General features: G+C 45.3%; 2 protein-coding genes across 2 annotated transcripts; one reads left to right on the forward strand and one right to left on the reverse strand.

Moving 5' to 3' along the window:
• Nucleotides 1-1,030: 1,030 nt before the first annotated feature.
• On the reverse strand, nt 1,031-6,247 carry LOC147584765 (uncharacterized). The gene is made up of 2 exons (XM_086711810.1): nt 5,548-6,247; nt 1,031-4,074 (listed from the first exon to the last, which is right to left on the reverse strand). Exon 2 carries the CDS (start codon nt 3,662-3,664, stop codon nt 2,993-2,995), a length of 672 nt encoding a protein of 223 aa, XP_086567936.1. The 5' UTR covers nt 3,665-4,074; nt 5,548-6,247; the 3' UTR covers nt 1,031-2,992.
• On the forward strand, nt 3,183-24,092 carry SLC25A30 (solute carrier family 25 member 30). The gene is made up of 10 exons (XM_025924383.2): nt 3,183-3,330; nt 9,623-9,744; nt 11,498-11,645; nt 15,347-15,441; nt 16,890-16,975; nt 19,078-19,173; nt 20,032-20,156; nt 20,831-20,969; nt 22,351-22,431; nt 23,389-24,092. Exons 2-10 carry the CDS (start codon nt 9,681-9,683, stop codon nt 23,428-23,430), a joined length of 876 nt encoding a protein of 291 aa, XP_025780168.1. The 5' UTR covers nt 3,183-3,330; nt 9,623-9,680; the 3' UTR covers nt 23,431-24,092.
• Nucleotides 24,093-27,289: the final 3,197 nt, after the last annotated feature.

Genomic DNA, 27,289 nt, shown 5'->3' on the forward strand with positions numbered 1-27,289 from the left:
ATGAGCCCTGCCAACAGTCATGTGAGTGAGCTTGAAAGAAGATCTTCTAAGACCTGCCAACGGCCAGGCTGAGAGCACTTGGAAGCAGATTCTCCCCAAGTGAAGCCCTGACGCGCCTGCAGCCCCAAGTGCCACTTTGCATTCTTGGGAGGTCTGGAGCTACAGGTGCTTCCAGGGCCCCTCTGGATTTTTGACCCACAGAAACTGGGAGCTAATACATGTTTGTTATTTTAAGCTGGTAAGCTTAGTTATACAGCAATAGATAATTAGCAAATATACTTATATACAATTTTATATTTCTTTACTTGGGGGACAATGGAAGAATAAACTAGAACCTAAGGAAAGTGCTTATGGCTCAGAAGTGAGTGGGACCAGAGTGCAGGGAATGGGGAGGGAGTTTAACCTTTGTAAGATTTTATTTTGAACCACGTGAATGCTTTATACATTCAAAAAATGGAACTGAAGGAAAAAGATGAAAAAAGCAAACTCTAACGTTGATGCAAAGAAAAATAGCAAACCTAGCAGTATTTCGAATAGAGAACATAACCATACCAACAAGCAATTCAAGTAACATTGGAGCGTGGTACTCTACCTGTACACCATTTAGAAGGATGTGTTATAAAGATACAAAGAACCGTCAAGAAATCTTGAGTTTAGAAGTTTTGTTGCTGCTGATAGAACTGGTATGTAAGTCTCAACTATTTTCTGTACATTGTAGAATAAATGAACACATAGATTGATGCTGAAAATGGAGGAGAGGGGATATTCTAAGATACCTTTTAAATCGGGAATTAGGGGCGCCTGGGTGGCGCAGTCGGTTAAGCGTCCGACTTCAGCCAGGTCATGATCTCGCGGTCTGTGAGTTCGAGCCCCGCGTCGGGCTCTGGGCTGATGGCTCAGAGCCTGGAGCCTGTTTCCAATTCTGTGTCTCCCTCTCTCTCTGCCCCTCCCCCGTTCATGCTCTGTCTCTCTCTGTCCCAAAAATAAATAAAAAACGTTGAAAAAAAAATTAAATCGGGAATTAGGTTTTCATTTAAGGAGAAGAATAACATCCCAGTAAGCAGTGAGCACAGCAAGTACTCAGATCTAATTTTCTAAGTGCCATTTCCTATTAAAAGGAACTAGGGTTTTCCTGTCTAGGGCACAGAACGGTCAATGAAAAGTTAGTAGGTCTTGTGTTAGAAAACAAGGAAGTGCTCAAAGATTGATAGGATATATATAAGAATAAAGGAGCCAGGTGTGGGGCTTTCCACTGGCCAAATATGGGCAATTTGAGCACCAAAAATAATAGTGGGGTATTTGATCATAGTAACTGAACTAAATTGAATTAAAAAAAATGCAGGAGTCCACACTGTTACTCGAACAGGACGGGAAAGGAGCTGTGACTGGGTTGAGAAGCAGGGGGAAAAAGAAAAGGAGAAAAAAGGGGCTACTCTTCTTTAGACAGGTAGAAAGATTGATAGATAGCATTAGAAAAATCACCATCTGGTAAGTGTTCTTAAGTGCGTGCTACACCCCCTGGACGAAAATATTAGCTGGGTTCAACCTATTACTGCAGATAATCTCTGTTGCGGTGGGAGAGAGGGGTTGTCAAAATAAAAAACAAACGGAGACCAGCCTGGAAAATTCTCTGAGCAGACAAAACCAGTTTAATCATACAACACTCAATTTGCAAGACTAACTCGCTCTGGGTCATTTCTTGCTCATGCCTCTGGCAATCATAAGCAAGACTTGAACTCTTAAGGTTGATAGGAGGTAACCACTGATCAATTCCCTGTCATTTAGGAGCATTCTCATTTCATAACCAATCACTGTGAAAAGCAGCCACTGCTCCCTTGCTGTATTAGCTGCTTTATGACAACATACTCCCGAGCCTCATTCCGTGTTTGGTTTGAGTGCTTCCTGTTTGCAAACTGTCTTCCTGATGTGTGCACAATAAACTTTTACTGATTACTAGTTTGATGATTCATTGGTTTTAGTTCTATCATTTCTGAACCTTTGACAGTATTTTTGTGGAGAGATCTGCCAGCCCGTGTCTGGACTAAGTGATCCATCTTGGCATCACGGACAATGGGACTAAAGAACACTGTGCCTTCTTGTGGAAATACACATCGCCTCCTACTTTTCTTACTAAAATGTTTAACCTGAATCTAATCATGAGAGGGGCGCCTGGGTGGCTCAGCCAGTTGAGACTGAGCGTCTGACTTCGACTCAGGTCATGATCTCCCAGTTCAGGAGATCAACCCCCCACGTAGGGCTCTGTACTCACAGCTTGGAGCCTGGAGCCTGCTTCAGATGCTGTCTCCCTCTCTCTCTGCCCTTCCCCGCTCATACTCTCTCTCTCTCTCAAAAAATTAAATAAAAAAATAAAAAATAAAGTGCATCTAATCATGAGGAAACAATTTGATAAATCTAAATTGATACAGTGTACAAGACAATTGGCCTGGACTTTTCAAATACGTCCAAGTGATGAAAGATTTTTAAAAAGTGGGAGTGCTAGAACTTGGGTAGTAGACTACAGGAGTTTATAAAGACACGTTATTAAGCAAAACAGGTGAATCTTGGGTAGAACCTGAATTTTTCAAAGACGTGTGTGTGCACGTGTGCTTGTCTATGACGTTTTGAGACAACAAAGGGAATTAAAAAAAAACACTATGTTAAACGATATAACAGAAGTTGCATTAAATTTATTGCATGTGATAGTGGTGAGGTATTTAGGGGTGAAGCAGCGTTGTGTGCAACTTTACAAAGGGGGGGGATCTATCTAGTGAAGAGAACGCAAATGTGAAATGGTAGCATTGAGAGAAGTGCACACTGTCCATAGCACTATTCTTTCAACTCTTCAGTCGGTTTTGAAATTTTTCAAACTAAAAAACTGGGATTAAAAAAAAAGAAGTGCAAGTTTTTTTACTTCCTCTGACTTCGGAAGTTCACGTGGACACAGAATCAGCACCCTGAGAAGCCTCCTGTTCCGTGGCTCTCGGTGCGTTCCCTAAAGTTTCTCATTCACTGCGGAGTCGAGACCCAAGGCCGTGGGAGGTGTCATCGAGTCCCCGACAGCTACCACCCTTGTCGGTGGGGAGCAGGCTACTCCATATCTAGGTGCCTCCGCGGCCAGCCAGTCGCCCGCTGCCATGGGCGTGGCCGCGGCCGGAGCGGCCAATGGGAGCCGCGGCGGGGGGCGGGGCCGCGAGGGCGGGGTGGGCGGGGCCGGACGCAAGCGGCTGTGCTGCCCTCGCTGCGCTGCAGCGTGTTCTCCCGCTTCGGTGCTGGCCGGCTCTGGTCGCAGCTGAGCGTGGGTAGGAGGACTTGCGGAGCCACCGGCGCCGGGTAAGTGCCTGACCACCGGGCCGCGGCCGCGATGGCCGCTCCGCGTCTGCTCCGGCTCGCTCCTCCGCCCGCCCGACTCTCTTTCGCCACGGTGTCCGCGACCAGCCGGCCCGGGACTCCTTGCCCCGCCGCGGGCGGTGCTGCCCCTCCGGTCGGCATCGGCCGGGACTGGGACTGCGGTCGGACTGCGGTCCCTGAGAGCGCCGACGCGGCCGGGCGTGCTCGGGGGCTGCCGCTGCTCCCGGGTTTGCGTGCGGGGCCCGGCTGCCCGGGGCGCGAGGTTCCGGGGCTTGGCCCCGCTCTTCCGGCAGGGGCGCCGGCTCCCGGGCCTCATCGCTTGGGGGCGTGGGATGACTCCTGCCCCAGCGTCTCAGATCCCAAGTGTGAGGCCCATGCGGGACCTCGGCGTGTGTGCCCTGGCCCCCGCGGTACGTTTCTCCTGTCTCTTCATCCCTCCCACTCGGGTTCATTCAGAGTGTGCAGCCCGGGCGCCAGCGAGCTTCCTACTCTGGGAGAGGGCACGCTCGCTGTACTCTGAATTGCTCCCGGACACGCCGGGTTGGCTCACCTTTGGAGGGACGGGGGTAGTTCATTAGCTTGGAAGGTTCATGTAGCGCTGCACTGTAGCGCCTTTCTAGGTGTAAGTAACTTGATGTAAAGCGTTTGCAGGGTTCAGCATTGTCGCTCCTGCGCAAGAATAGCAGAACAATGTCGGGACTGCCCTGCAGGGGTCGATTTGTCCTCCTGTTGTAGTGAAAAAAGTTGAAAGGAATGAATCTGGTCTTGGCTCTGCCGCTGCCAAGTTTTGTGTTTGTGGGCTCAGTTAATTCATGTGACATGAGGTATGACTTCTAAGATGCCTTTTCAATTTCACGTTGCATAGGTCTGTGATGAGCTTATTTTGCATACTGTACCTTTAAAGGCAGTTGGAAATAGGGAAAGTCCAATGAAAGGCAGACATATGGGGAATAAAGATTTAAGAGGGATCATTTTAGAGACCGTGATTCCAGTTTCAGACTGTAGACTGAAAAGGGAACACACGTAAATTTGAAAGAACTTACCCAGAATTAATTATATAACAGGAACTTGGAAAGCTTTCAAAAGTTCCAGCAGCAATTACCGTACCGTATTTTACCTCTCTTTGCAGCTGTGCAAATGAGGTAAGGAGAAAATAAGTACTAAGAGAAAACAGAGGAGAGGGGATATGGTAACTTAGTACATATCTTAAGTGGAGGGAGAAGCCTTTAGAATCCTTTATTTGTATAGACATTTTTACTCAAGTTAACACTTAAAAAAATAGATGGGAAGTTTGTATTTCCTTTGCAGAAAAATTACACGTTTATTCAGAACGTGCAGAATTTCCTACCCTCCCACCTCCTAATATATATATATATATACATATATATATATATTTTAAGGTTTATTTATTTTTGAGAGACAGAAACAGAGCATAAGCGGGGGAGGGGCAGAGAGGGAGCCGGAGACACAGAATCCAAAGCAGGCTCCAGGCTCTGAGCTGTCCACACAGAGCCCGATGAGGGGCTCGAACTCATGAGCTGTGAGATCATGACCTGAGCCAAAGTCCTACGCTTAACTGAGCCACCCAGGTGCCCCACCCCCAAATATTTTTTAACGGACTTTGGAAAAATAGTGTCTGGCTTTGTACAGATCACGTGTTCCTTCAGGGAGACCTTAGTTTGTGTACTTTGTAGCTGTGCGACCAGGGAAAGTCACTCTTCCTCTCTGAGGTGGTCTTTCCTCAGTTGTGCAATGTGGATAAGGATACCTACTTCATAGGCTTGTAAGGATGAAATAAAATCCTTTATGTGGAAAACGTACAGCAATGCCTGTCATATCAGATATTTGATAATGAAGGCTGTTGCTGTTAGTATTGTGTTTATAAGGCAGCAGAGAAGTGGTCACTGGGTTTGGTCTGGCCAGAGGGTATGGCCTAGAAGAGGAGTGCAGAGTGGGAAGTGATTCCCAAGCACCATTATCTGGCACTGGAGTTTTTGCAAAGTTGTGATTCCTTCCCTGGATCTCAGGCCAAGATGTTGCCCAGACACTAGACTGCTAAGGACACATCAGTCTGCCTGACTGTGCTGGCCTGTCAGTGTTGGGACTTGAGTAGAGTTGGGATTCCGCCCCCCCCCCCCCCCCCCCCCAAATTGTGCTAGGACAAAGAGAGCTCCAGAACAAAGAAATGATTTAGCTTACCAAAGATTGCAGCTTGGGATAGCTGACGCCCCATCTCAGCTGGCTGTGGCCAGCATGGCTTTGGGGACATAACGTCTTCCATTCCAGTCTTAGCTAGAACCTTTTTTGTTCGGGTGTTTGACCGACTGCTGATACTCTCTGGTTGCTGTTTAAGCCAACATATTCTTTCTTTGACACAGTAAGCATTAACCTGGGAAGGTGGGCAGTAAGCTTAACTGATCCGGAATCTAGTCCTAGCGTTCAGAAAGGAAAAGAGAAGAGCCCAAAGGTAATTTTTACCCTCTTCTTGCTAACTTTTAAAAATTGGAATTGAATAGAAAGTACTTTCTTACAGTGTAACCGGGAGTACTGGAATGGATGGGCATTTGTGGAAGATCAGTTTACGGTGGTGGTTCACAGGAATAGGACCAAATGGGTGCGTGCTCCATCCACTTGATTCAAACCCAGGGGGAGGCAATTCCACAATGGTTTTGAGCTCTACTGGGGTACTTGCATATGAGTATAATCCAGAGCTTTTTTGGGTTTTGATCTAATTAAAAACACCGATGGAAGAAAAAGTAGCCAAAAGTAGCCATTAAAACTAAACTAGTAAAACAAACAAGGTGAGGCAGGAAAACGCAAAGTGACTCAGTGAGATGGCATGAGGTCATATGACAAAATAGTCTTTAAAAAAAATGTTGTGTTTGTCTTTAAGTTAGAGATCAGTTATAATTCCCTTTCGCATAAAGTTCTGCTAACATTTTGGAGGATGGCTTGTGTGCGTATGTGTGTCTGTATATATAAAGACACACACACATACGTATGTAGGAAGAAAATCAGTACTAAATAAGATGAATAAAAAGAAGGATCACCTGTAACATCATCTCTGAGCATTAACTATTTAAAATGGGAATTTAAGTAGTAAGTATTCCAAGGTGTGAATCGGCTGCCATGTATTTAACTGGCTGATTTTCAGTAACAACACAGATGCTCGCAATGTCCCCGAGATCTTCATTCAGTAGGTAGGGCCCTAGTGTATATACTTTTAGGAAACTCTGCAGTCAGGTTAGGAACTCCTAATAAGGAGCCGTATGTTCCACACAGATACTTAATGCATATATAGTGTCACGTCCAAGAAAGTAAAAGCCAGAGGGAGGGGGGACTGGTGGGAAAGCCAGAGGGAGGGGGGACTGGTGATGCGATATTTTTGAACTAGATAAAGGTGGTGGTTGTACAACATCCTGAATGTATGAGGTGCCGCTGAATTGCTCACTAAAATGAGTATGTGAATTTCACCTCTGTAAAAAACTACCCACCCCCCCAAGTGTTTCAACACTGACTTCATATACCTTTTGTTGGAAAAATAAATTGCTACTGTTTATATTGATTATCTACCTTCTGAATATTATATCCTCTTAATACCTTTATCTTAAACACATTTTTGTTGCTTATAGGATGCACCTTATCAATAGTACCTTTTTGTTTTTTTGTTTTTTTAAATAATAACAATAAAGATATTGTACTTTATTTTTTTTATATGAAATTTATTGTCAAATTGGTTTCCATGCAACACCCAGTGCTCATCCCAACAGGTGCCCTCTTCACCCACTTCCCCCCCTCCCCCATCAACCCTCAGTTTGTTCTTAGTATTTAAGAGTCTCTTATGGTTTGCCTCCTTCCCTCTCTGTAACTTTCCTTCCCCCCCCCCCTTTCCCTCCCCCCTGGTCTTCTGTTGAGTTTCTCAGGATCCACATATGAGTGAAAACATATGGTATCTGTCTTTCTCTGCAATAGTACCTTTTTGAAGCTGCCTAATAATATTTTCTCCTTAATTAAAACACCATCACTCCTTTATGATTGGATACAGCCTCAGGTGGTAGCAGAAAGAATGCTGTACTTGGAATCAGAACACTTGGGTTGGAGCCCCATTTCTGCCCCATCAGCCATGTGGCCTTGGACAAGGCACCTTGCTGGGACTCCGTTTCCTAGTCTGTTTTCCTGTCCTCCTGTCCCAAACTTGTTGGGGGATCCACTGAAATCATTTATATCAGACACTTTTCTAAAGTTACAGCATTTCCACACATCACTGTTATGTAGTTATTGCTTTGTTGTTGTTTTTTTAAGTTTAGTGTGAGAGAGTGAGACAGAATGTCGAGGGGCAGAGAGAGAGAGAGAGAGAGAGAGAGAGAATCCCAAGCAGGCTCTGCGCTGTCAGCATGGAGGGCTGTGTGGTGTTCGAACTCAGGAACGGTGATATTAATGACCTGAGCTGAAATCAAGTCCGGCACTTAACCAACTGAGTCATCCAGGCGCCCCTATTGCTTTTTTTTTTTTTTTTAACTTGAATTCAGGAGAATCCAAGAATGGATTAAGGAAGGTACTACTGGACAGTTAATGAATTATTGGATTTATTATTAATATGTTCTGACAGTTTATTTAACCTACGGTATTAATTGTGAATTTAGTAAGACAAAGAATTAGTTACATTCAGATATTATCGCTTCTCGGCCTTTTGGCTAAGATCAAGTGCAGATATTACTAAATGTTTTTGAGGATAATAAGGGGCTGAGATGAGTGTTGGGGGGCACAGTTTGTTCTTGATCCTGAAACACATAAAGCAAATGATGATTTTCAGGTTCCTTTCTTAGCCTTTTATCTTACTCACTTGTAGCCAGTCTGAATTCGGTTAATGTCCATGAATGAGAATAGCCGTAGGTAGATCCATTTACAGTCTCCTTTGGGTTCCTTGTGTTTATTTCTTAGTTTAAAGCAAGCCCCCTGGCCTTGTTGTTAACTGAAGTTTTTGGCAATGGTGACTTTTCTTGAGAAATGTAGTCTTGTGAAACTCCTAAAACATGCAGATTACAGACACTGGGTGTATCTCTTACCAATAATGACTATAATAAATTAGGAATTTGATTTTATTTAAGAAATTTTTTTTATGTTTGTTTTTGAGAGAGACAGAGAGCACGAGTGGGGAAGGGACAGAGAGAGACACACAGAATCTGAAGCAAGCTCCACACTCTGAGCTGTCAGCACAGAGCCCGATGGGGGGCTCAAACTCATGAACTGTGAGATTATGACCTAAGCCAAAGTCAGACGCTTAACCCACTGAGCCATCCAGGCGCCCCCGAAATTTTGTTTTAAACCCAGAATAATTATGGTTAATATTATATACACAAAAGTGTGTTTGTCTGCATGTTTCTCCTGTTAATGGACATGAGGCCAGATTTACCAACTGAAAGTGCCTAAAATTGCAGAATGTGTCATGAATGTGGGGGACCTGGCATGGCAGGCATGTAAATATATTTCACAGTGTGTGAGCACCTTCTAAGTGACAGGAAGAGGGAAGGCAGCATTTTTTGAGTGTCTTTTCTGTGCTAGTTTAAAAATACATATTTAATCTCCATAATAGGATTAAAAGCTTGGCATTTTATTTAGTTTAGCAAATAAAAGTATGGGCTCCAACCCCAATTGGTTGTGTTGGCTGCCTCGATGGTGATGATATTGATGGAGAAAAAAACTTAGAGATGAACGGGAGCTTCCTCAGGAAGGAAGCGGTGTGGCTCTGACCCCGGAGTCCGCCTTTTTCCTTCATACCGAGCTGCCTCCCAGCTATTAATACGATGCGGTTAAGAGAAGAACACCAACATTTACAGAGTGTGAACTAGAAGTATATTTTGGTCCTTTTCAGTAATTGTCACTTCACCTTAGGACACTGGGTTGCAACATTTTTTCGGTGCACCCGAGGGACTCACTGAGACAGGGGCAAACAAATAACAAATATTTGTTGCGTGAACGTGAATAGATGTTAGATAAAATGGACAGCCCAGAAAATAGCCTCCGTTGTGCTCAGTACATACCCCATCTCAGCTTCCCAGCCTGTTGCGTTACTTAAGGTCTGAACGGGATGAAATGCGGTTTAGTAGCGAGCTGGGCCTGGCTTTATGCAGGTGAGCCCCCCTCGGGAAGTGGGGTCTGGGGGGAGGCGCGGAGGGCATTCGTCTGCGATGCTCTCCAAATGGAACACAAGCGTAAAGGGGAAACTGCTTGTGCGGGAAGTCACGACTTTGAAATGCCTCCCCTTTGTGTCCAGGAGAAGCCCTGTGGGAGGCTATGTTCCTCTAACCAAAGGAGAAGGGACCGTGGCGAGGATGTCGGCCCTCAACTGGAAGCCCTTCGTGTACGGAGGGCTGGCCTCCATCACGGCCGAATGTGGTAAGGTGCCCCTCCCCCCCCTCCCCCCCAACCTGGATGGCGTTTTGGGGGGGGGGGGTCGATCACATGCGGCACGTGATGCCAATTAAAAGTTAAGGTCGCTCTCTGGTGTTTGATGTGATTGGAGGTGACACACAGAATGCGAGAATATGACACGTTAATCTCCGATTTCAAAACACCCTCCTTTTGGTATGTTTTTTTTCAGACAAACAGTCATTTTGGCTCCCAGCAGTTTAGGGGCCAAAGTTCGGTGTGGAGAAAGTGGAACCTGGTAATCAAACGAGTTTTATCAGACATTCCGAGGGTCCCTCTGTCCCTGTTTTCCTGTGCTTTTCGCCACTTGGCCACCGTTGGCACAGGAGGCCGCAGGGGCCAGATCTGACTGTCATTGTGCAGTCAGTCCGTAATTACGCACACGGTCCACGTTGTACTGGTGGCTTCCTCTTCCAATGCAGTTCCACGTCAGACCCCATTGATCGCTGTCTGTTCCCTGTCGGAATTGCTTCACCGGAAACCGATTGTGCAGCTGCCGAATGCCAGGTGCTGGGCTGGACGCGTCATTTGCTTCCAGGGCCCGGGCGCTGCCGTCCTGGGACAGAGGCTGCCCCTGGGGAGCCGGTGAGGCCCGGGGCTGAGGGGTTAAGGCGCGTTAACCACCCACCCACTTGGTTCCCTGTGGGGTGGGCTCTCCGTTCCACAGCGAATCGAGTTTACCGACAGTGTTCAGAATTCGGGTACTGCCTGTTGGGAGCTGTGTTTAACATCTGTACCTGCGTTCACAGATTTACTTCTAGACTGCAGAACACAGAGTGAGAAACTCCTTTAGCAAATGAGCTTACCCCTCCTCTTTCATATTGGACCTGATTTTAGCCTTCATACATGCAAAAGATGGTAACATATTTTAAAATGGATTTCCTGTTGGTGTAAATCATTCCCTGTACCTTTTTTTTTTTTTTTTTTTTTTTTTTTTTTTTACAGCGATGCAGCCGCTCAAATCCTATGTAGAGTAAGATGGGAACCAAATAAAAATGTAAAGAAAGGAAAATACGTTTATGCACTTTTTGGTGTATTTTTAATCTTTTGGTTCCTAATTTTTAAACAATGTTTATTTTGAGAGAGTGTGTGTGTGTGAGCCAGGGAGGGGGTTGGAGGTTGGGGGGGGGAGAGAGAGAGAGAGAGAGAGAGAGGGAGAGAGAGAGGGAGAGAATCCTAAGCAGGACCCACACTGTCGTAGAGCCCAACGCAGACACGGGGCTCTATCTCACGAAGCGTGAGATCATGACCTGAGCCAAAATCAAGAGTTGGATGCTTGGGGTGCCTGGGTGGCTCCGTTGGTTAAGTGTCCGACTTCAGCTCAGGTCATGATCTCACTGCTTGTGAGTTCGAGCCCCGCGTCGGGCTTAGTGCTGACAGCTCAGAGCCTGGAACCTGCTTTGGATTCTGTATCTCCCTCTCTCTCTGCCCCTCCCTCACTCATGCTCTGTGTCTCTCTCTTTCTCAAGAATAAATAAAACATTAAAAAAAATGAAAAAAAAAAACCAAGAGTTGGATGCTTAACCAACTGAGCCACCTGGCACCCCTCTAATTTTTTTTTAATAGAAAAAAGATTGCAAAGTATCTGCCATTTCTTAATTCTGTTTCTTAGTTTACATTACAGTCGAAATACTTTCTCAGGAATATATCACCATGTATTCTTTATTTGGTGGAATTTCTTTTTATCAAGTGAAATATTTCTTTTTTTAAAAACTTTAAGGTACTTTTCCAATTGATTTAACCAAGACACGGCTCCAGATTCAAGGCCAGACAAATGACGCAAACTTTAGAGAAATCCGGTATCGAGGAATGTTGCACGCCTTAGTGCGGATAGGCAGAGAAGAAGGGCTGAGAGCCCTGTATTCAGGGTAAGTAGACCTTTGTGCGTTTATATTGGACTATTGACCTGTTAAATGAATCAACTGAAATTGAAGACTTCATAGAGAAAAAGTTAGACATTTGAAGTGTATTTGAAAAGAGCAAGTAGCTTGGTAGATTTTTCATTTTTCATTTCAACCTTATTTTCTACATACCTTTTATGTAGCGAACATTGTGTTGGAAGTATTTTTTTTTATTGTATTCAAATACAGCTAATCATGCAAAATTTACATTTGTTGCCACCAAACATTCCATAATTCACCATGTCACTCTGAAAACCCTTCCCCTTGGCTATTCTGAATTACCAAGGTTTTTGCTATAGTGAAAACGGTAGAGTAGTCTCCGTGGGTAAGTGTTGTGAACCACTTTTCTGTAATTCAGCATTTAGTGAACAGTGTGCTGAAGGTGTGGGCTGGGAAAGCGAGTGAGACAGGTGCCTATGGGAGCCCGGGTCCCTGCAGGAAACAGAATTCACTTGGGTGGTTTCTATGAGGGGACTTCAAAAATTTTTTAATGTTTATTTTATTTAAAAAATTTTTTTTTCAACGTTTTTATTTATTTTTGGGACAGAGAGAGACAGAGCATGAACGGGCGAGGGGCAGAGAGAGAGGGGGAGACACAGAATCGGAAACAGGCTCCAGGCTCTGAGCCATCAGCCCAGAGCCCGACGCGGGGCTCGAACTCACGGACCGCAAGATCGTGACCTGGCTGAAGTCGGACGCTTAACCGACTGCGCCACCCAGGCGCCCCTGTTTATTTTATTTTTGAGAGAGAGACACACACAGAGTGCGAGCAGGGGAGGGGCAGAGAGAGAGGGAGACACAGAATCTGAGGCAGGCTCCAGGCTCTGAGCTGTTAGCCCAGAGCCTGACGTGGGGCCCGAACTCATGTACTGTGAGATCGTGACCTGAGCCGAAGTCAGCGCTTAACTGACTGAGCCACCCAGGCGCCCCTCTATGGGGAGACTTTAATGAAGGGGCTACTTACGGGTTAAGGGAACAAAGAAAGGATATTGAGGCACCTAGAAACTAGCAAAGTGAGAAATTGTTACCAACCCTAGGCCCAGAGGGACAAGGACAGGAATGGTGTTAACAGCCTGGTAGGGCTGGCGTCTGGAAGGAGCAAACAGAAGTTGTTGAGGGATGCTTTGGGAGTGGCCAGGGAGAGAATACCTCTTCCCCCTCCTCCCTCCCTCGCATCATCTACTGGTGGAATCCCCCCTGAAGTCAGCTGGCAGGGGAGCCTGAGTGATGTGACCCATGGGCACCACCCTCTCAGGGCGCAGAGCATCACAGAGAAGGGTGAGACTGGATCCGGGGGACAAATGGGGTCAGCAGCAACACACAGGCATGAAGGGGCTGTCGGTTAGTGGGGGGCTGTAGGTGTGTCAACGGGATTACAGTGGAGTCTGATAACGAGTACTAGAGCCTGGTAGAGGCCGGGCATCGAGCCCAGACGGTGGGGGCAGGGGAGGGGGTGGGCTTCAGGAAGGCTGCTTGACCCCAGGCGTGCTGGGTCTGAGCTTGAAGGGTCAAGAAGAGTGCGTTCGCCAGGCGAAGTTAGAAGGGAACTGTACTGGGGAGCCTGGGTGGCTCAGTTGGTTAAGCAGCTGACTCTTGATCTTAGCTCAGGTCTTGATCTCAGGGTTGTGAGTTCAAGCCCCACACTGGGGCTTTTAAGTAGCCGTGGAGCCTACTTACAAAACAAAAAGGAGGGGGGACCGTGTTTATACAAAGTCAGCAGTACGCACAAGAAAGCGTGGTACATTCTAGTAATGACATGCGAGTAATTCGGCGTAGGTATAGTGCTGGAGTTGTTGAGTAGCAAGAGCTGGAGTTGGAGCCGTAATAAGGGGTCAGGACACGGACGGCCTCAGGACACGCTAAGCATCCTGATTTCCTCTAGCACACCACAGGTCCCAAATGGGTGCCTCACAGCCCTCCTACCTACCAGTCAAGGTTTTTGTTTCTCACTCGAGCTGATATTTTAAACTATGAGAAATTGCACGTGGAAACCGGGGAGTCCATTTTCTTGAGAAAAGTCAACATCTGGGCACGTGTCCATTCACTTAGGATAACGGCCACAGGCGTCGAGGGTGCCTTCTCTGGTTTACCAAAACCTCTGCCGCTCGCAGGACGTGCGAGGGTGCATGAGACCCAGCCCGCTCGGTGCCCATAAGCGCTTGAGTTTGCTGTGCCTGTGGCGGGCAGAAGGTGCTGGGGGGTTTTCAGTAGGGGGACTGACATGATAGGGTTTCGGTGGTAAAAAGAAGCCAGGCTGCCGTAGGGAGAAAGAATGAGAACTGACAATGCTGGAAAAAGGCTGTCGTGCAGGAAGCAGAAACAACGATTTTCTGAACAGAGGGATTGTCTTGGGGACAGAGAGAAAGAAGAGAGCTTGTTTAGGGCATAGGGTTGACCTGATACGTGACCTAATAGACGAGGGGGTGTGGAGGAAGCAGGGGACAAGGCTAACGTCTTGATTTCTGGTTTTCAGCCAAGGTGTTGATGGAGGTTCCATTTTCTGGGTCAGGAAACAAAGAGGAGAGCCGATTGGTTGGGGCGGGAGGACACTTAGCTCTGTGTGGGACACTGGATCTGGGGGTGGGTGTGGGACATGCGAATTGAGACATCTACGAGGCAGTTGGAAATGCATCGTTGGATCGATGCAGGAAGCAGGAATTTCGGAGTCGTCAGTCTTGGACAGTGGTAGAAGCCATGGGAGCAGAAGAGCTCACCCGGGGAGTGCGTGGAGCGGGGAGGGAAGAGAGAGCCTAGGACAGAGTTCCCCAGAACACCCCAGGAAACAGAGGTAGGGAGGCTGTAGAGAAAAGGGAAGAAACGGGAGAGGGGGATGTAACGGAGCTCAGGGAGGAGACCGCAGCACGGAGGACAAAGGGCGGACGGCAGCAAGCACCGCGGAGAGGTTATGTAAGATACTAAGTGAAACACATCATTTGATGCAGTGACAGCGATGTCAGTTGGTCACCTTGCTGAGGGGAGTTTTGATGTCGAGGGGAGAGGGACGAGGAGGACCAGCTGGGGCAGATAACTGCCCCAGGGTGGTTCTGGGCTCAGGATGGCCAAGAGAGGGAGAGGAAATAACTGGGGCAGGGCCTCCGAGGAGGTGAGAATTGAACTCTAGAGCCGCAGCTGAAGAGGGATAGATGCTTGCCGAGGGCAGATTTCTCGAGGCGCTTTGTCCCGAGAAAGGACAGCCCTTTCATTTGAATAGAACTCCGTGTTCACTTACATTTTCATTAAGGATAACTACAGGGGGCTGAACTTTCACTTAGTGAACTCTTAATTTGCACACATTTTACGGAACCCCACTATATTTTTGTTAGATTTTGAATTTCGAGAAATCGGCTTGAGCGTAGATTGATTATGGAAGGCCACTATCTGTGTGTGTGTGTGTCTTGTAGAGGATTTAAAGTGCTTTTTAGAATTTCTTTTCTTTTTTTTTTTGAGAGGGCACAAGTGAGTGAGAGGCAGAGAGAGAGAGAGAGAGAGAGTGGCGGGGAGGGAGAGAAACAGGGCTCACCCAAAGTGGGGTTTTGAGCTCATCAGATGGGGGACTTGAACTCATGAACTGAGATCATGCCGTATACCGAAGTCAGGAGCTTAACAACTGAGCCACCCAGGTGCCTGGTTTTTAGAATTTCTTGGGCTCTTGTCCATTGGTTTGACAGGATTGCCCCTGCGATGTTACGCCAGGCTTCCTATGGCACCATCAAGATAGGCACTTACCAGAGCTTGAAGCGACTGTTTGTTGAACACCCAGAAGGTGAGTGAAGAATCTTTTCTCTCCTTGTGGACAGGAGGTGGGTTGGTTGTGTGACTTTTTTAGTCAAGATCAGATTTTCTTGAGCCTAATCGTGACTTTACTGCTGAAGAGAACTCTGGGTATAAAGTCTGAATGAACCGCGCTTAAGGTAAGTCAGTTCTTTTTTTTTTTCTTAATGTTTATTTATTTTTGACAGAGGGAGAGCGCAAGTGTGTGCACACATGCACACACGCAAGCAGGGGAAGGGGAAGAGAGAGGGAGACACAGAATCTGAAGCAGGTTCCAGGCTCTGAGCTGTTCAGCGCAGAGCCTGATGCGGGGCTTGAACTCACGAACCGTGAGATCAGGACCTGAACCAAAGTCGGACGCTTAACCGACCGAGCCACCCAGGTACCCCAAAGCAAGTCAGTTCTTGGCTGAAGTAAGGGGAACAGCAGTTAAAAGGAGCAATCTCTACAAATATTTTAGTTATCCTCATCTCCAGAACTCCTAGACTAGAGGATATGTTGTTATAGTTCTAGCCCACTTAAAATTTTCTAAAATCAGGATTTTTTTCAGGAAAGCAGTGAATACCTTTCATAGTATTAAGAACTGAATTCTTGAGCGCCAGCTGACTGTTGCGTGAGAGTGGTCAGCAGGGGCTGAGATGCTTTAGCACTTTAGTACACTTCAAATTAAATATATATGGTGTGCTTTAAAACTTTATCTTCATGGTTATCTCATAGGACTGTATCTTTTTTTTTAAATTTACTTTTATGTTATTTTATTTAAAGATTTTTAATGCTTATTTATATTTGAGAGAGAGAGACAGAGTGCAGGTGGTGGAGGGGCAGAGAGAGAGGGAGACAGAATCCGAAAGAGGTTCCAGGCTCCGAGCTGTCAGCACAGAGCCCGACGCGGGGCTCGAACTCACGAGCCGTGAGATCATGACCTGAGCCGAAGTCGGGTGCTTAATCGACTGAGCCACCCAGGTGCCCCGGAGTGTATCTTTTTTGTTCTCTTATGAGATATACTTCATCTTAGTACAGTGATACGCATTTACACATAAAAGTGAATTGGCAGATGGCTGCTCACTTTGCATGATACTTCACGTCCCTTTTTAGATGTCAAGTAAGTTTGGGGCGCCTGGCTGGCTCAGTCGGAAGAGTGTGCGACTCTTGATCTCTGGGTCATGAGCTCGAGCCCCATACTGGGTGTAGAGATCACTTAAATAAATAAGTAAATATTTTTCAAAAACAAAAACAAATCGAGAGCAAATAGATGTCAAGTGATTTTGCTAGGCAAAGTCCTGATAAGCCAGCAGAATTCCTAACATTTTAAAAATGGCTTGATTCATAAAGCAGAAATTTAATTATTCCCTTAAGATATACAAGAGGTATGCCAATGAGTTTGCACCTATGTTTGAGTTACTGATAATGAAAAGTTGAATAATATGTGCTTGTTTATAGATGAAACTCTACTGATAAATGTGGTGTGTGGAATTCTCTCTGGAGTCATATCCTCAACCATCGCTAATCCAACGGATGTTTTGAAAGTAAGCAGTGCTATCCATATCTGATAGGCACACTCCCCCCACATTTTCTTACTGGGAACAACATTCAGATAATGAAAGTCTGCAAATGTAACAGTTTTGTAAACAAATGTTTGCAGTTTGAGTGCCATGAAGGCCCTCCCATGAGGGAGGATCTCCCACTGATACGGACATCAAAAGTAGAGCTCGTTGTGGAGACAAGGTCTTTGGTGACTAAGCAGAAAAAAAATGTAGGCTCGGATACATGTGAATTTCATTTTTCATTGAAAACCTTCCCTGGTTTTATCGGTTCATTAAAAAATCGAGAGGCTGCAAGTTCTGTACAGGTCTACTCATTAATGACCTATTTCTGAACGTGTGATGTTATCTGCTAACTTGATTTCAGGATACAGTGATGGAAATATTTCCTTACTACAGTTAGACATAAGTGTGGTAAGGTGGATGATCTTATTGATAATAACAGGGAAACTGCCTCCTTAAATCCTTTCTGGAGTAAGGCAAGGGAATAAGCTAATTGAACATTTTTTTTTTTAAATGTTTATTTTTGAGAGAGAGAGACAGAGAGAAAGACAGAGTATGAGTGGGGGAGGGGCGGGGAGAGAAGGAGACACAGAATCCGAAGCAGGCTCCAGGCTCTGAGCTGTCAGCACAGAGCTTGACACAGGGCTTGAACTCACGAACCGCGAGATCATGACCTGAGCCGAAGTCGGACGCTTAACCAACTGAGCCACCCGGGTGCCCCAAGGGAATAAACTAATTAAACAAAATAGAAATTAGGCAGGAGTTGCTTTTTCATCCCTCTTAAGATGTTTGTCTCTGTCCCTTCCTCTCCTTTTTGTTCCTATTAGTTAACCGGCATCCGCTATGCCTCTACCTTCTGCCAATTGACGTACTCCGTGCTTAGAGTCCAAAAATGGGTACGATAAGGACCCTGCCCTCAGAGCCTTCAGTCTACTAGGGGATTCTGACAGATGTCAGAACCTTATGTAGCAGCGTGTTGAGGGCGTTACACTTATGCACGGTCAGGGTGCAGCATGTGTGAAGGTGCTTTTGCTTTGATTTTACCCTTTGTTGGGGAAAAGCGGAGAAAAATATCCATACTCCCTTTAATATCTTAAACATATGCTGGGCTTAGGGATAGGCCATTCCTGTGTTTTGCGTGGCAGTAACAGCTTTTCTTTAGAAGTCGGAGGTAATGTTTTTGCTCCCTCGATAAAAATAAGGTACCGATTTTTAGTGAGAAATCCCTTTTAATTTTAAAAAAATACAGAGAGCTGGGGCGCCTGCGTGGCTCAGTCAGTTGAGTGTCTGACTTGGACTCAGGTCATGATCTCACAGTCCGAGAGTTTGAGACCCGCGTCGGGCTCTGTGCTGATGGCTCGGAGCCTGGAGCCTGCTTCGGGTTCTGTGTCTCCCTCTCTGCCCCTCCCCTGCTCATGCTCTGTCTCTCTCTCTCTCTCTCTCTCTCTGTCAAAAATAAGTAAACATTAAAAAAATACAGAGAGCTACATCAAACATTATTTTTACGTTGGTATCTCAGTCATGTGAATTCCACAGCCGTTCTCGAGTGTATTTGTACATTCAAGTGTAACGGAGTGTGACGGACATCATGTGGTTATCCCGTGCTCAGCTCGCCTGCATACCTTTTGGTTCAGCTGGTTGGAAATAGTAGTGGCTTGAAGTAACTAATTTAAGAAATCTGCTTGTCCATGCTTCATGCTGTGAAATGTGCTAGATGCTCCTATTGATTATGTGAAATCTTAGTATTACCATCACCTTCTCTCTCCTACTTATTAACCTGTAAGGACATAATGTCATTTCCTTTCCTTTTCAAAAGGCTTTTTAAAAAAAATCAGGTTTTTTGGACACTTAATGAGCTCTGGATTCTACTGGATGCATTTTGTTGATTCCAAAGTGCCTAAGAACCAAACCTTAAAAATGTTTCGTCTGCAAAGGTCATTTAAAGCTAGCATGACGGCAGTGTTTATGCTATGATTCTTTTCTGTTAATGGTCATTAAACAACAGATCGAATGATATTCGGAAGTCTACATTGGGGAGAAATGTGCTATTTCCTTCTCATGTTAATCTTGAAAATAATCTCTAGATACGGATGCAAGCCCAGAGCAGCACCATTCAAGGGGGAATGATAGGCAACTTCATTAACATTTACCAGCAGGAGGGAGCGAGAGGATTGTGGAAGGTAAGCCTGCAAAACAGAGCCAGCTGCCTTAGTTCTTCCCTTTTTCCCTTTGAATTTATTCTTTCTGTTCCTATCATTTTATTTAATCTGAAAGGCGCAATGGAGTAAGGGAAGACAAGTGACGTCTGCCCTTGAAGTTACTTTCTTCCTTAATTTCCTCATCTGGAAAGTGGAAATATAAGGAATATGTCATATTTTAAAATACCTTTTGAATAATTTATGTATAATTATGAAGAAGATTGAGCACTTTGTTGTTTACTTTTTCTTTAAAAGATTCTCATAGAGGAGGGTTTTCTAGGTTATAGTTAAATGCTGGGTTATTTTTGTTTTAGGTTCATTTACTTATTACTTTGGGAGGGGGAAGGGAGGGAGAATCCCAAGCAGGCTCCGTGTTTTCAGCTCAGAGCCCCATGTGGGGCTTGATTCCACAAACCGTGAGATCACGACCTGAGCCAAAATCAAGAGTCTGACGCTTAACCGACCGAGCCACCCGGGCGCCCCTGCATTTTGTGATGTGTATGTCTTCCTGGTCCCTAAGTGAAGACCGTTCCTAGGCAAGCGCTGGTATGGAGTGCCATTTCCTGGTATTCTCTTGACCTGTCAGTTCACAGAATAGACCGTAAGGGTCATCTAGGACAGTCTTCTCAGTATGCACTAGGAAACCGGAGCCTCTGTGAGGTGATTGGTCCTGGCCAGCGTCTGGCCAAGGTCGTACGGTTAGCGCCAGAATCGGAACTGGACGTGAGCTTCTGACTTCTTTACCCTCTGGTCTTTTCTCCTCTGTCACTCTACATTTTTTGGGCAAGGCCTACTCCGGGAAGAGCTCTCTGAGTCTTGATTATTCGTCTTCTTACCCAGGGCGTGTCCCTTACCGCGCAGAGGGCTGCCATCGTCGTCGGTGTGGAGCTCCCGGTCTATGACCTCGCCAAGAAGCACCTGATTTTCTCGGGCCTGATGGGAGACACTGTGTATACCCACCTCCTGTATGTTTATATATTTCAAAAAAAATAATATTTTAGGTATGCGTGAGGTCAGGGTGGCAATCTACAAATCTATAGAAATTTTAAAGAAGGTATATTATAAAGGTATTATATTCTCATATTTGGAAAATTATAGTTCCGGAGTGAACCAGGAAAAAGTGAAAGTCCTTGTCTGTTTACATGGGTAACCATTGTCAACAGCTCGTTTTTTAGTCACATGCAAATCTGTCTACAAAAGTATTGTGTACTTTATTACATGAGCAATATCATGATTAGCATTCTCTAACTTGGCTTTGTATTTCTATTATTTTCAGTTTTTAGCTTTCTGAGGTATAACGGACAAAATTGTAAGCTATTCAAAGTGTACATAATGATTTGATACACCTGTACAACGTGAAAAGCTCTGCCCCAGAGTTCATTAACACATGACATTCCTTCATGTGTCTATGATTGACCTTCCAGAACCTCACAGGTATTCTTAGTTGAGGCTGGAATTTATAATCAGTGCTATATTTAAGAAGTTTGTGCCGTGCTTTAGAGATGGGCGTCTTCCTGGAAACGTACCGTCTTGTCACATGTCACGTTAACGTAGTCTGGGAGGATGCTGTTTCTTGCCTTTAGTGGTGGTGGCAGCTCGGCGGTGAACTTTTGCTTTTCCGTTGGCATCTTTTTCATAGCTCAAGCTTCACCTGTGGTCTGGCCGGGGCCCTGGCCTCAAACCCTGTGGATGTTGTGAGAACACGTATGATGAATCAGAGAGTCCTTCGAGACGGCAGGTGCTCGGGCTACAAGGGTACCCTGGACTGCTTGTTCCAGGTGAGAGGGCGCGGTCACCTGTGCAGCGCTGCGGGGTCCTGTCACAGCTCATTAGCCTCCATGTTACCCCCTGAAGAGTTTCTTAGCATGGTCAAAACCACAACGGTTTAGAGCAAAACCCTTGTCCCTTGTAATTGTATGACTTTGGTTGATGTGCAGACTCTATACCTCAGTTTCCTCGTTAGTGAGGAGGGACGGTAATTGCACCTGTGTCACAGGGTTAGTGTAAAAACGAGAGAATGCTTACCAAAGAGCACAGTGCCTGGATTCACGTAGTAAAACCTTGTTAGCATAATTCATAATGATGAAAGACACTGATGTTGAAATAAGCAAGCTTATTTTACTTAATCTTCAACATTCTAGTGGTTTGTTTTTAATCACTGAAACTGCCCCCCAGACGCATGTGAATATCTCTGTGTGTGTGGGTGTGTGCATATATATATATATATATATATATATATACATATATATATGCACACACACATATACATGTATGCATATATTTTAACCTGAGAAGTAACTAAACTTTGAGGGTTATTATAACTACCATGAGTGATGCTCTGTGAAGCCCTGAGATGGTACCCAGTTTGGGTCACACGGGGGCTAACTTTTATACATACAAAATCTAGACGAATATTTAGAAATGAAAGTTCGTTTTCTTTACACCTCTGCTCTGCTGTACAGGCTGAGAAGAGAGCCATGCTTTCTGATATCTGTGTGTCTCCTTCCAAAATGTGTCTCCCTCCCCGTGAGTCAGACTGGAATGAATATCCTTCATTCAGACATCTCTCGAAAGAACACGTCACTCTGACAATAATTCTCGGTTTAAACAGTGGGGCTTACTGTTCCTGAGAGGGGGGAGGTTCGCAGCGGTCTGTCTCCCTGACCGGACTGCCGGCCGCCCGGGGTTCGGGGCCGCTTGGCCGTTCCTGTTGTCTGGCGTGATGCTGGCCCGTCCTAGACTTCAAGTCTGCCTTCCCGACGCAGAGATACTTGTTTTTATTCACCTAATGACGTGAAATAGTGGTGCTCTGAATGACATCTTTACCACCATTGCTTCACTTTATTTCCGACCTACTTGTGAGCCCGAGTGGCAAGGAGGCGAGAGGTTCTAATTGGCATTAAATCCCACTTCTTATTCATTCCGCTGCCATTTGTCTGCTTGGACGTGGGCTGGTTGGACGTCTTCTCCCATGCAGAGGCCTTTAAAGAAGAAAAAGAGGCAGAGGGCACTGAGTTTTTAAGCAGTCTTTTCGAACAGGATTTTATTTTTAAGAAAAGTTGATCATTCAGTCTGCCTACTGAGTATTAACACATTTGACATGATTGGAAAGTTAGATGTTAACTTTTGTCTCCCCCTCCTCCCCTTCCCTTATAACAGACATGGAAGAATGAAGGGTTTTTTGCTCTGTATAAAGGGTTTTGGCCGAATTGGTTGAGACTTGGTCCTTGGAATATCATTGTATCCTTTTCTGTCGCAGTACGTCTGGAAAAAAAGGTGCAGCGAAAGGAATATTGTTTGTATAAACTGTCATGTTATTAATGATAATTTAGAAGTGGGTTCGTATTCTTTTGAGCTCCTCCGATTCTAAGAAATAACTTCGCTTTCTGTCTTAGAAGGTATAAAGTCTCTGTGCTGGGCCAAGTGAATCTTGGTATAGTGATAGTGTTATTGAAAGGTAATGATATCAATACAAACTTCTATTCAGACTGTTTTAGAAGCTGGGAATATTTACGATTACAGAGAGAGAGAGAGAGAGAGAGAGAGAGAGAGAGACGAGGATTTTATATCCTTAGCCACCGTTGGGAAGGATGCGGTCTGGCAGCGCTGTTGTAGAATGCTTATTTTAGAGAGCGCCTGAGGTTAAACAGGATTTAGCTCCTGAATTGTTGGGCTGATAAGCAGTGTTTCCTGTATGCCAAAGTGGGAGGCAGGAAAGAAGTAGCCGTTCATTAGACACGAAAAGGCAGAATTACATAGAAGGGAATGTGGTTTTCACCATCTCTGTTTCTCTTTACCTGCCCCTCCCTGCTGAAGGCCTGCCTAGTGGTGACCCTCGAGAGGGTGTCCCAGGGCTTGCTGTCTTTCACTTTCACATAGAATTTTACTGTTTGGGCAAGTCTGCGCACAGCAGTCACCAAAGCTGGTCAGCGCGGACGTGATCTTCCAAGAGGCTCTTGGAGCAGACGCTAGGGCCCTGATGTTATCTAAGCTGTGATTGTTCTGTTCCAGGCTGGCCTTGGGAATGCTAATGGGAAGACCTTTGGGGGCGGATAAGGATCGAGTCCCGGGTGTTTAATCACGTGCATGGCCTGTGGTCTGCCCAGACATACTTGTTAGATGTGCTGTGAGTCCGTTTTTATGTGTCAGTGTTGTTCAGATGGCATTTTCGTTGTCAGCCTCAACCAATAACTGCAGTTTTTTGTGACCTATGAGCAGTTGAAGAAATTGGATTTGTGACAAGTCCAGGCTGCACGAGACAGCGCTCTGAAAACGCCTGCTTGCGAAACAATCAAGCTTCCTGTGTTTCACGCTGCTTCTCACTGCTTGGCTCGTCACAGATTCTGAAGCGTGCGTGAGCAACAGCCGAAGACGGGGTTAGTGCACATTGCTGTGTGTTGGCAATGGATGCTCTGCATCAAATGTTTAATGCCACAAACTGACATGCAAACACTGGTCCTTACCACGGAAGTGCCCTTGGACATCAAAGACGGCATGCAAAGTGCGCGTTTCTTGCTAAAGAAAACTAGCAAGAAGATCAGGAACTGTGAATTGTTTTCTCCAGGGGACGGTAGCACCTGTTGCCCTCCAGCGAACAGCTGAGAATAGCAGAGTGCTCTAGGGAAGCTCGCAGGAACCACGGAATGGAGCCTCCAAGAGGGTATTACTGTTCCTGAACTTCTGGGGACGTTTGCTTCTTGTCGGCTGAAGACATTTCACACGTGGAGACCTGGCCCTTTCAATTCCAGGTGTAAACAGTGCAGGAAATAGATCTCTGGAATATTGCACTGCTTTATAATTTCCTATTTTGGCAGGATCTTTCACTTACAATAAGTGATTTTAAGCCTTTGAAGGCTTGACCTTTGTGAGGAATTGTTACAAAGTATTAATATCTAAACCCATGATGGTGTGATACCTTGGCTTTGAGACTGGCAAGGTTGCTGCTGACGGGAGGGGTTTTTAGCCGCGTGGGTTTGGTCTCAGGTAATGTTGGTAATTTGCTCTGATTTTTAGCCCAGTTTTATTATTTCTAGTCTGTAAAATGGAGATATGACATCTACTGATGTCGAGGCTCAAATGAAGAAAATAGTAGCGGCTATCACTTGACTTGAGGGTCAGTGTGTTTACATCAGTCACGCTGTCACCTGGCTCGAATCCCAGCATCCACAGTTGGGTGCAAAGAAGAGAGTCGTTCTCACTGGAACCCCCAACAAAGCCTGTTGTTAGAGTCCTTGGGAAAAGAAAGAGCACAGTGTAAGTTACAGTTTTATTATGTTTTCCTTAGCAAGATGTTGTGAGTGAATTGAAGAATTGATTTTTCCGGATTTCCCAGATTGTCCTTCAGTTCAGGTGATGTCTGTTCAGATACTTCCTGTCTTGGGCTTCCTGATTGGTTTGGATGGAAAACACTTGCTTGGCATTTTAAAAAAACACTTTCTTTAGTGCCGCACCTGTTTTCTGGTTTCTGAAAGAGGTCCATAGTGTCTTCCTTTCTTTTTCTAAAGACAACAAAAATCATTCTCCCTTCTCTTTCTCCTTCATCTTGTTCCTTTGAAAATAAAAAGTGGGGGCGCCTGGGTGGCGCAGTCGGTTAAGCGTCCGACTTCAGCCAGGTCACGATCTCGCGGTCCGTGAGTTCGAGCCCCGCGTCAGGCTCTGGGCTGATGGCTCAGAGCCTGGAGCCTGTTTCTGATTCTGTGTCTCCCTCTCTCTCTGCCCCTCCCCCGTTCATGCTCTGTCTCTCTCTGTCCCAAAAATAAATAAACGTTGGAAAAAAAAAAAAATTAAAAAAAAAAAAAAGAAAGTAAAAAGTGACTCCGAGAGCCCTAAGACCTTTATACACTTCTCGCGGGCTGCCCCAGGGCAGGGAACATATTTACTCGGGTACCTTCAGTTCTAGCCTTTGAGAACATTAAATACACACTAACTGGGGCTCCCGGGCAGACCCTCCTTCGGGGGCTTGTGCTCAGCAGGTGCCTGGTGTGTCCGGCCACCTCCCTTGAAGCAGAAAAGAAGGAACCCCGGTTTTTCTTATGGACTGGGCAGTTTTGTCCCTTTCACTTTGCCTTCTTTATTAATGTTTACTTGGAGAAACATTTTGTGAGGCAGAATTGCAGTTCCAAACCAGAGACAAAGTCGTTAAAAAGAGAGAGGAAGAGGCGGTGGCGTGGCATGTAGGGGCTAACGGGTTAAAGTCGTAGCTGAAAGTCCGGCTCCCCTGGCCCAATCTGGATGGGACTCTGCAGAGCTGAGCTCACTCGGCTCCCACTCCTGGTACTGAACCGTATCTTTAGACGGAGATTTTCTTCCCTCTTACCAAGACATTCCATTGATGTGGTAAGGGCTTTCTCTGGAAAGGCTTTCACTTTTGAGTTCTGTGAGTTTAAAGGATTACTTTTTAAGAGTCACATTTTTTTTTTTTTAACGAAGAAAACATATATTTTTAAGTGTACATATAATTTCTAAAACAGTAGAAGCAAATCCTTTTGAAGACCGGAAAGAGTCAACGTCCTGCAACATTCATTATGTCAATTTATTCAAATTATGCATATGTTCATACCAGGATGAGAAGAAACTCAAACCTCACCATAACACCTGAGCACGTTTTTGAGACAAAAATAGAGTATTTCTCCAGTGTAGCTTTATTAAACACATTATACAGAACAGGATCTTAACCTGTTTTGGTTTTTCTGTTTCTTGAAAGAGTTCACGCAGTTGCCACGCTCTTAACCAAGAAAGAACTTAGGGACTTGAAGACTCGGTTCCCTTATTTTCAGGGGTGTGGCTACAAGTCCCCCCACCTCCTTGGATATTGCTTAAATGTGGCAAAAGGATTTTTAGCTTTTATAACTAAAATGGAGATAACGGATTTTTTTTTTGTTTGCTTGTGGATTTGTGTAATCATTGATGCTAAATGTTGCTGATCTGTGATCTAAAAATGGCCCCTGTTCATATTTATTCATGAGCTAGAAATAGTATGTATTATATAAAAACTATACATTTTCATAAGCCTTTATATTTCAGGCTCTTTATTTAAACATTGTTGGAATATGTGGCATAAACCTTGTTTCATTATTTAATAAACTGGACTAATACATAATAATCCAAATGATTTGTGGTTTTTTTTTTGGTAAATAGAAACCTTTAAACAAAGATAAGCTCCAAAGAGTCTCGAAGGTTGGAGTAGAAATGGCACGTGTGAAAGTGGCTGCAGACATTTCTCCTCGAGGAGAAGTTGTTGGGGTTCTTTTTTTCTTTTTCTTTTCTTTTCTTTTCTTTTCCTCTTTCTTTCTCTTTCCCTTTCTCTTTTTTTCCCTTTCTTCATTCATTCATTCATTCATTCATTCATTCATTCATTCTTGACAAAGAGCACAAGCAGCAGAGGGATGGAGAGCAAGGGAGAGAGAGACTCACTGCCAAGCAGGCTCCCTGCTCAGTGAGGAGCCTGATGTGGGGCTCGGTCTCACAATCTGTAGATCCCAACCTCAGCGGATATCAAGAGTCGGACGCTTAACCCCCTGAGCCACCCAGAATCCTTTTAATTGCCTGGACGCCTGTGTGACCTCCCACTCTTTGAAAACCTCTGTAATCCATTAGAGGCTGGTGACTCTGATTTGTGGACTGGCTTGGGAACGTAGCCTGGAGATGGAGAACACCAGGGTGATGACATCACCTATGCCCTGCACTTTCAGGGTCCGTCAGTCCCTCCTGTGTTTGGTGTTGGCTGGAGATAGGAGCTGGGATGTTTGGTTAACTGTGGACCAGGCAGAGTCACCTCTGATTGGCATAGAAGAACCAGTGGATGAAGTGCAAACCTAGTTCATTAATTTTTTCACTTAAGAATATTTTCGGGGTGGGGGGTGCCTGGGTGGCTCAGTCGGTTGAATATCCGACTCTTGATTTCCACTCAGGTCATGATCTCATGGTTCGTGGGATTGAGTTCCACATCAGGCTCCGTGCTAACAGCGTAGAGCCTGCTTGGTATTCTCTCCCTCCTCTCTCTATGCCCTTCCCTCCACTTGTGCTCTCTCTCTCTCTCTCCCTCTCTCTCTCAAAATAAGTAAACATTAAAAAAAGAATATTTGGGGGGCGCCTGGCT

The sequence above is a fragment of the Puma concolor genome, chromosome A1 (assembly GCF_028749965.1).
Source record: "Puma concolor isolate L17-30 chromosome A1, mPumCon1.1.hap2, whole genome shotgun sequence".
Lineage (NCBI taxonomy): Eukaryota > Metazoa > Chordata > Mammalia > Carnivora > Felidae > Puma > Puma concolor.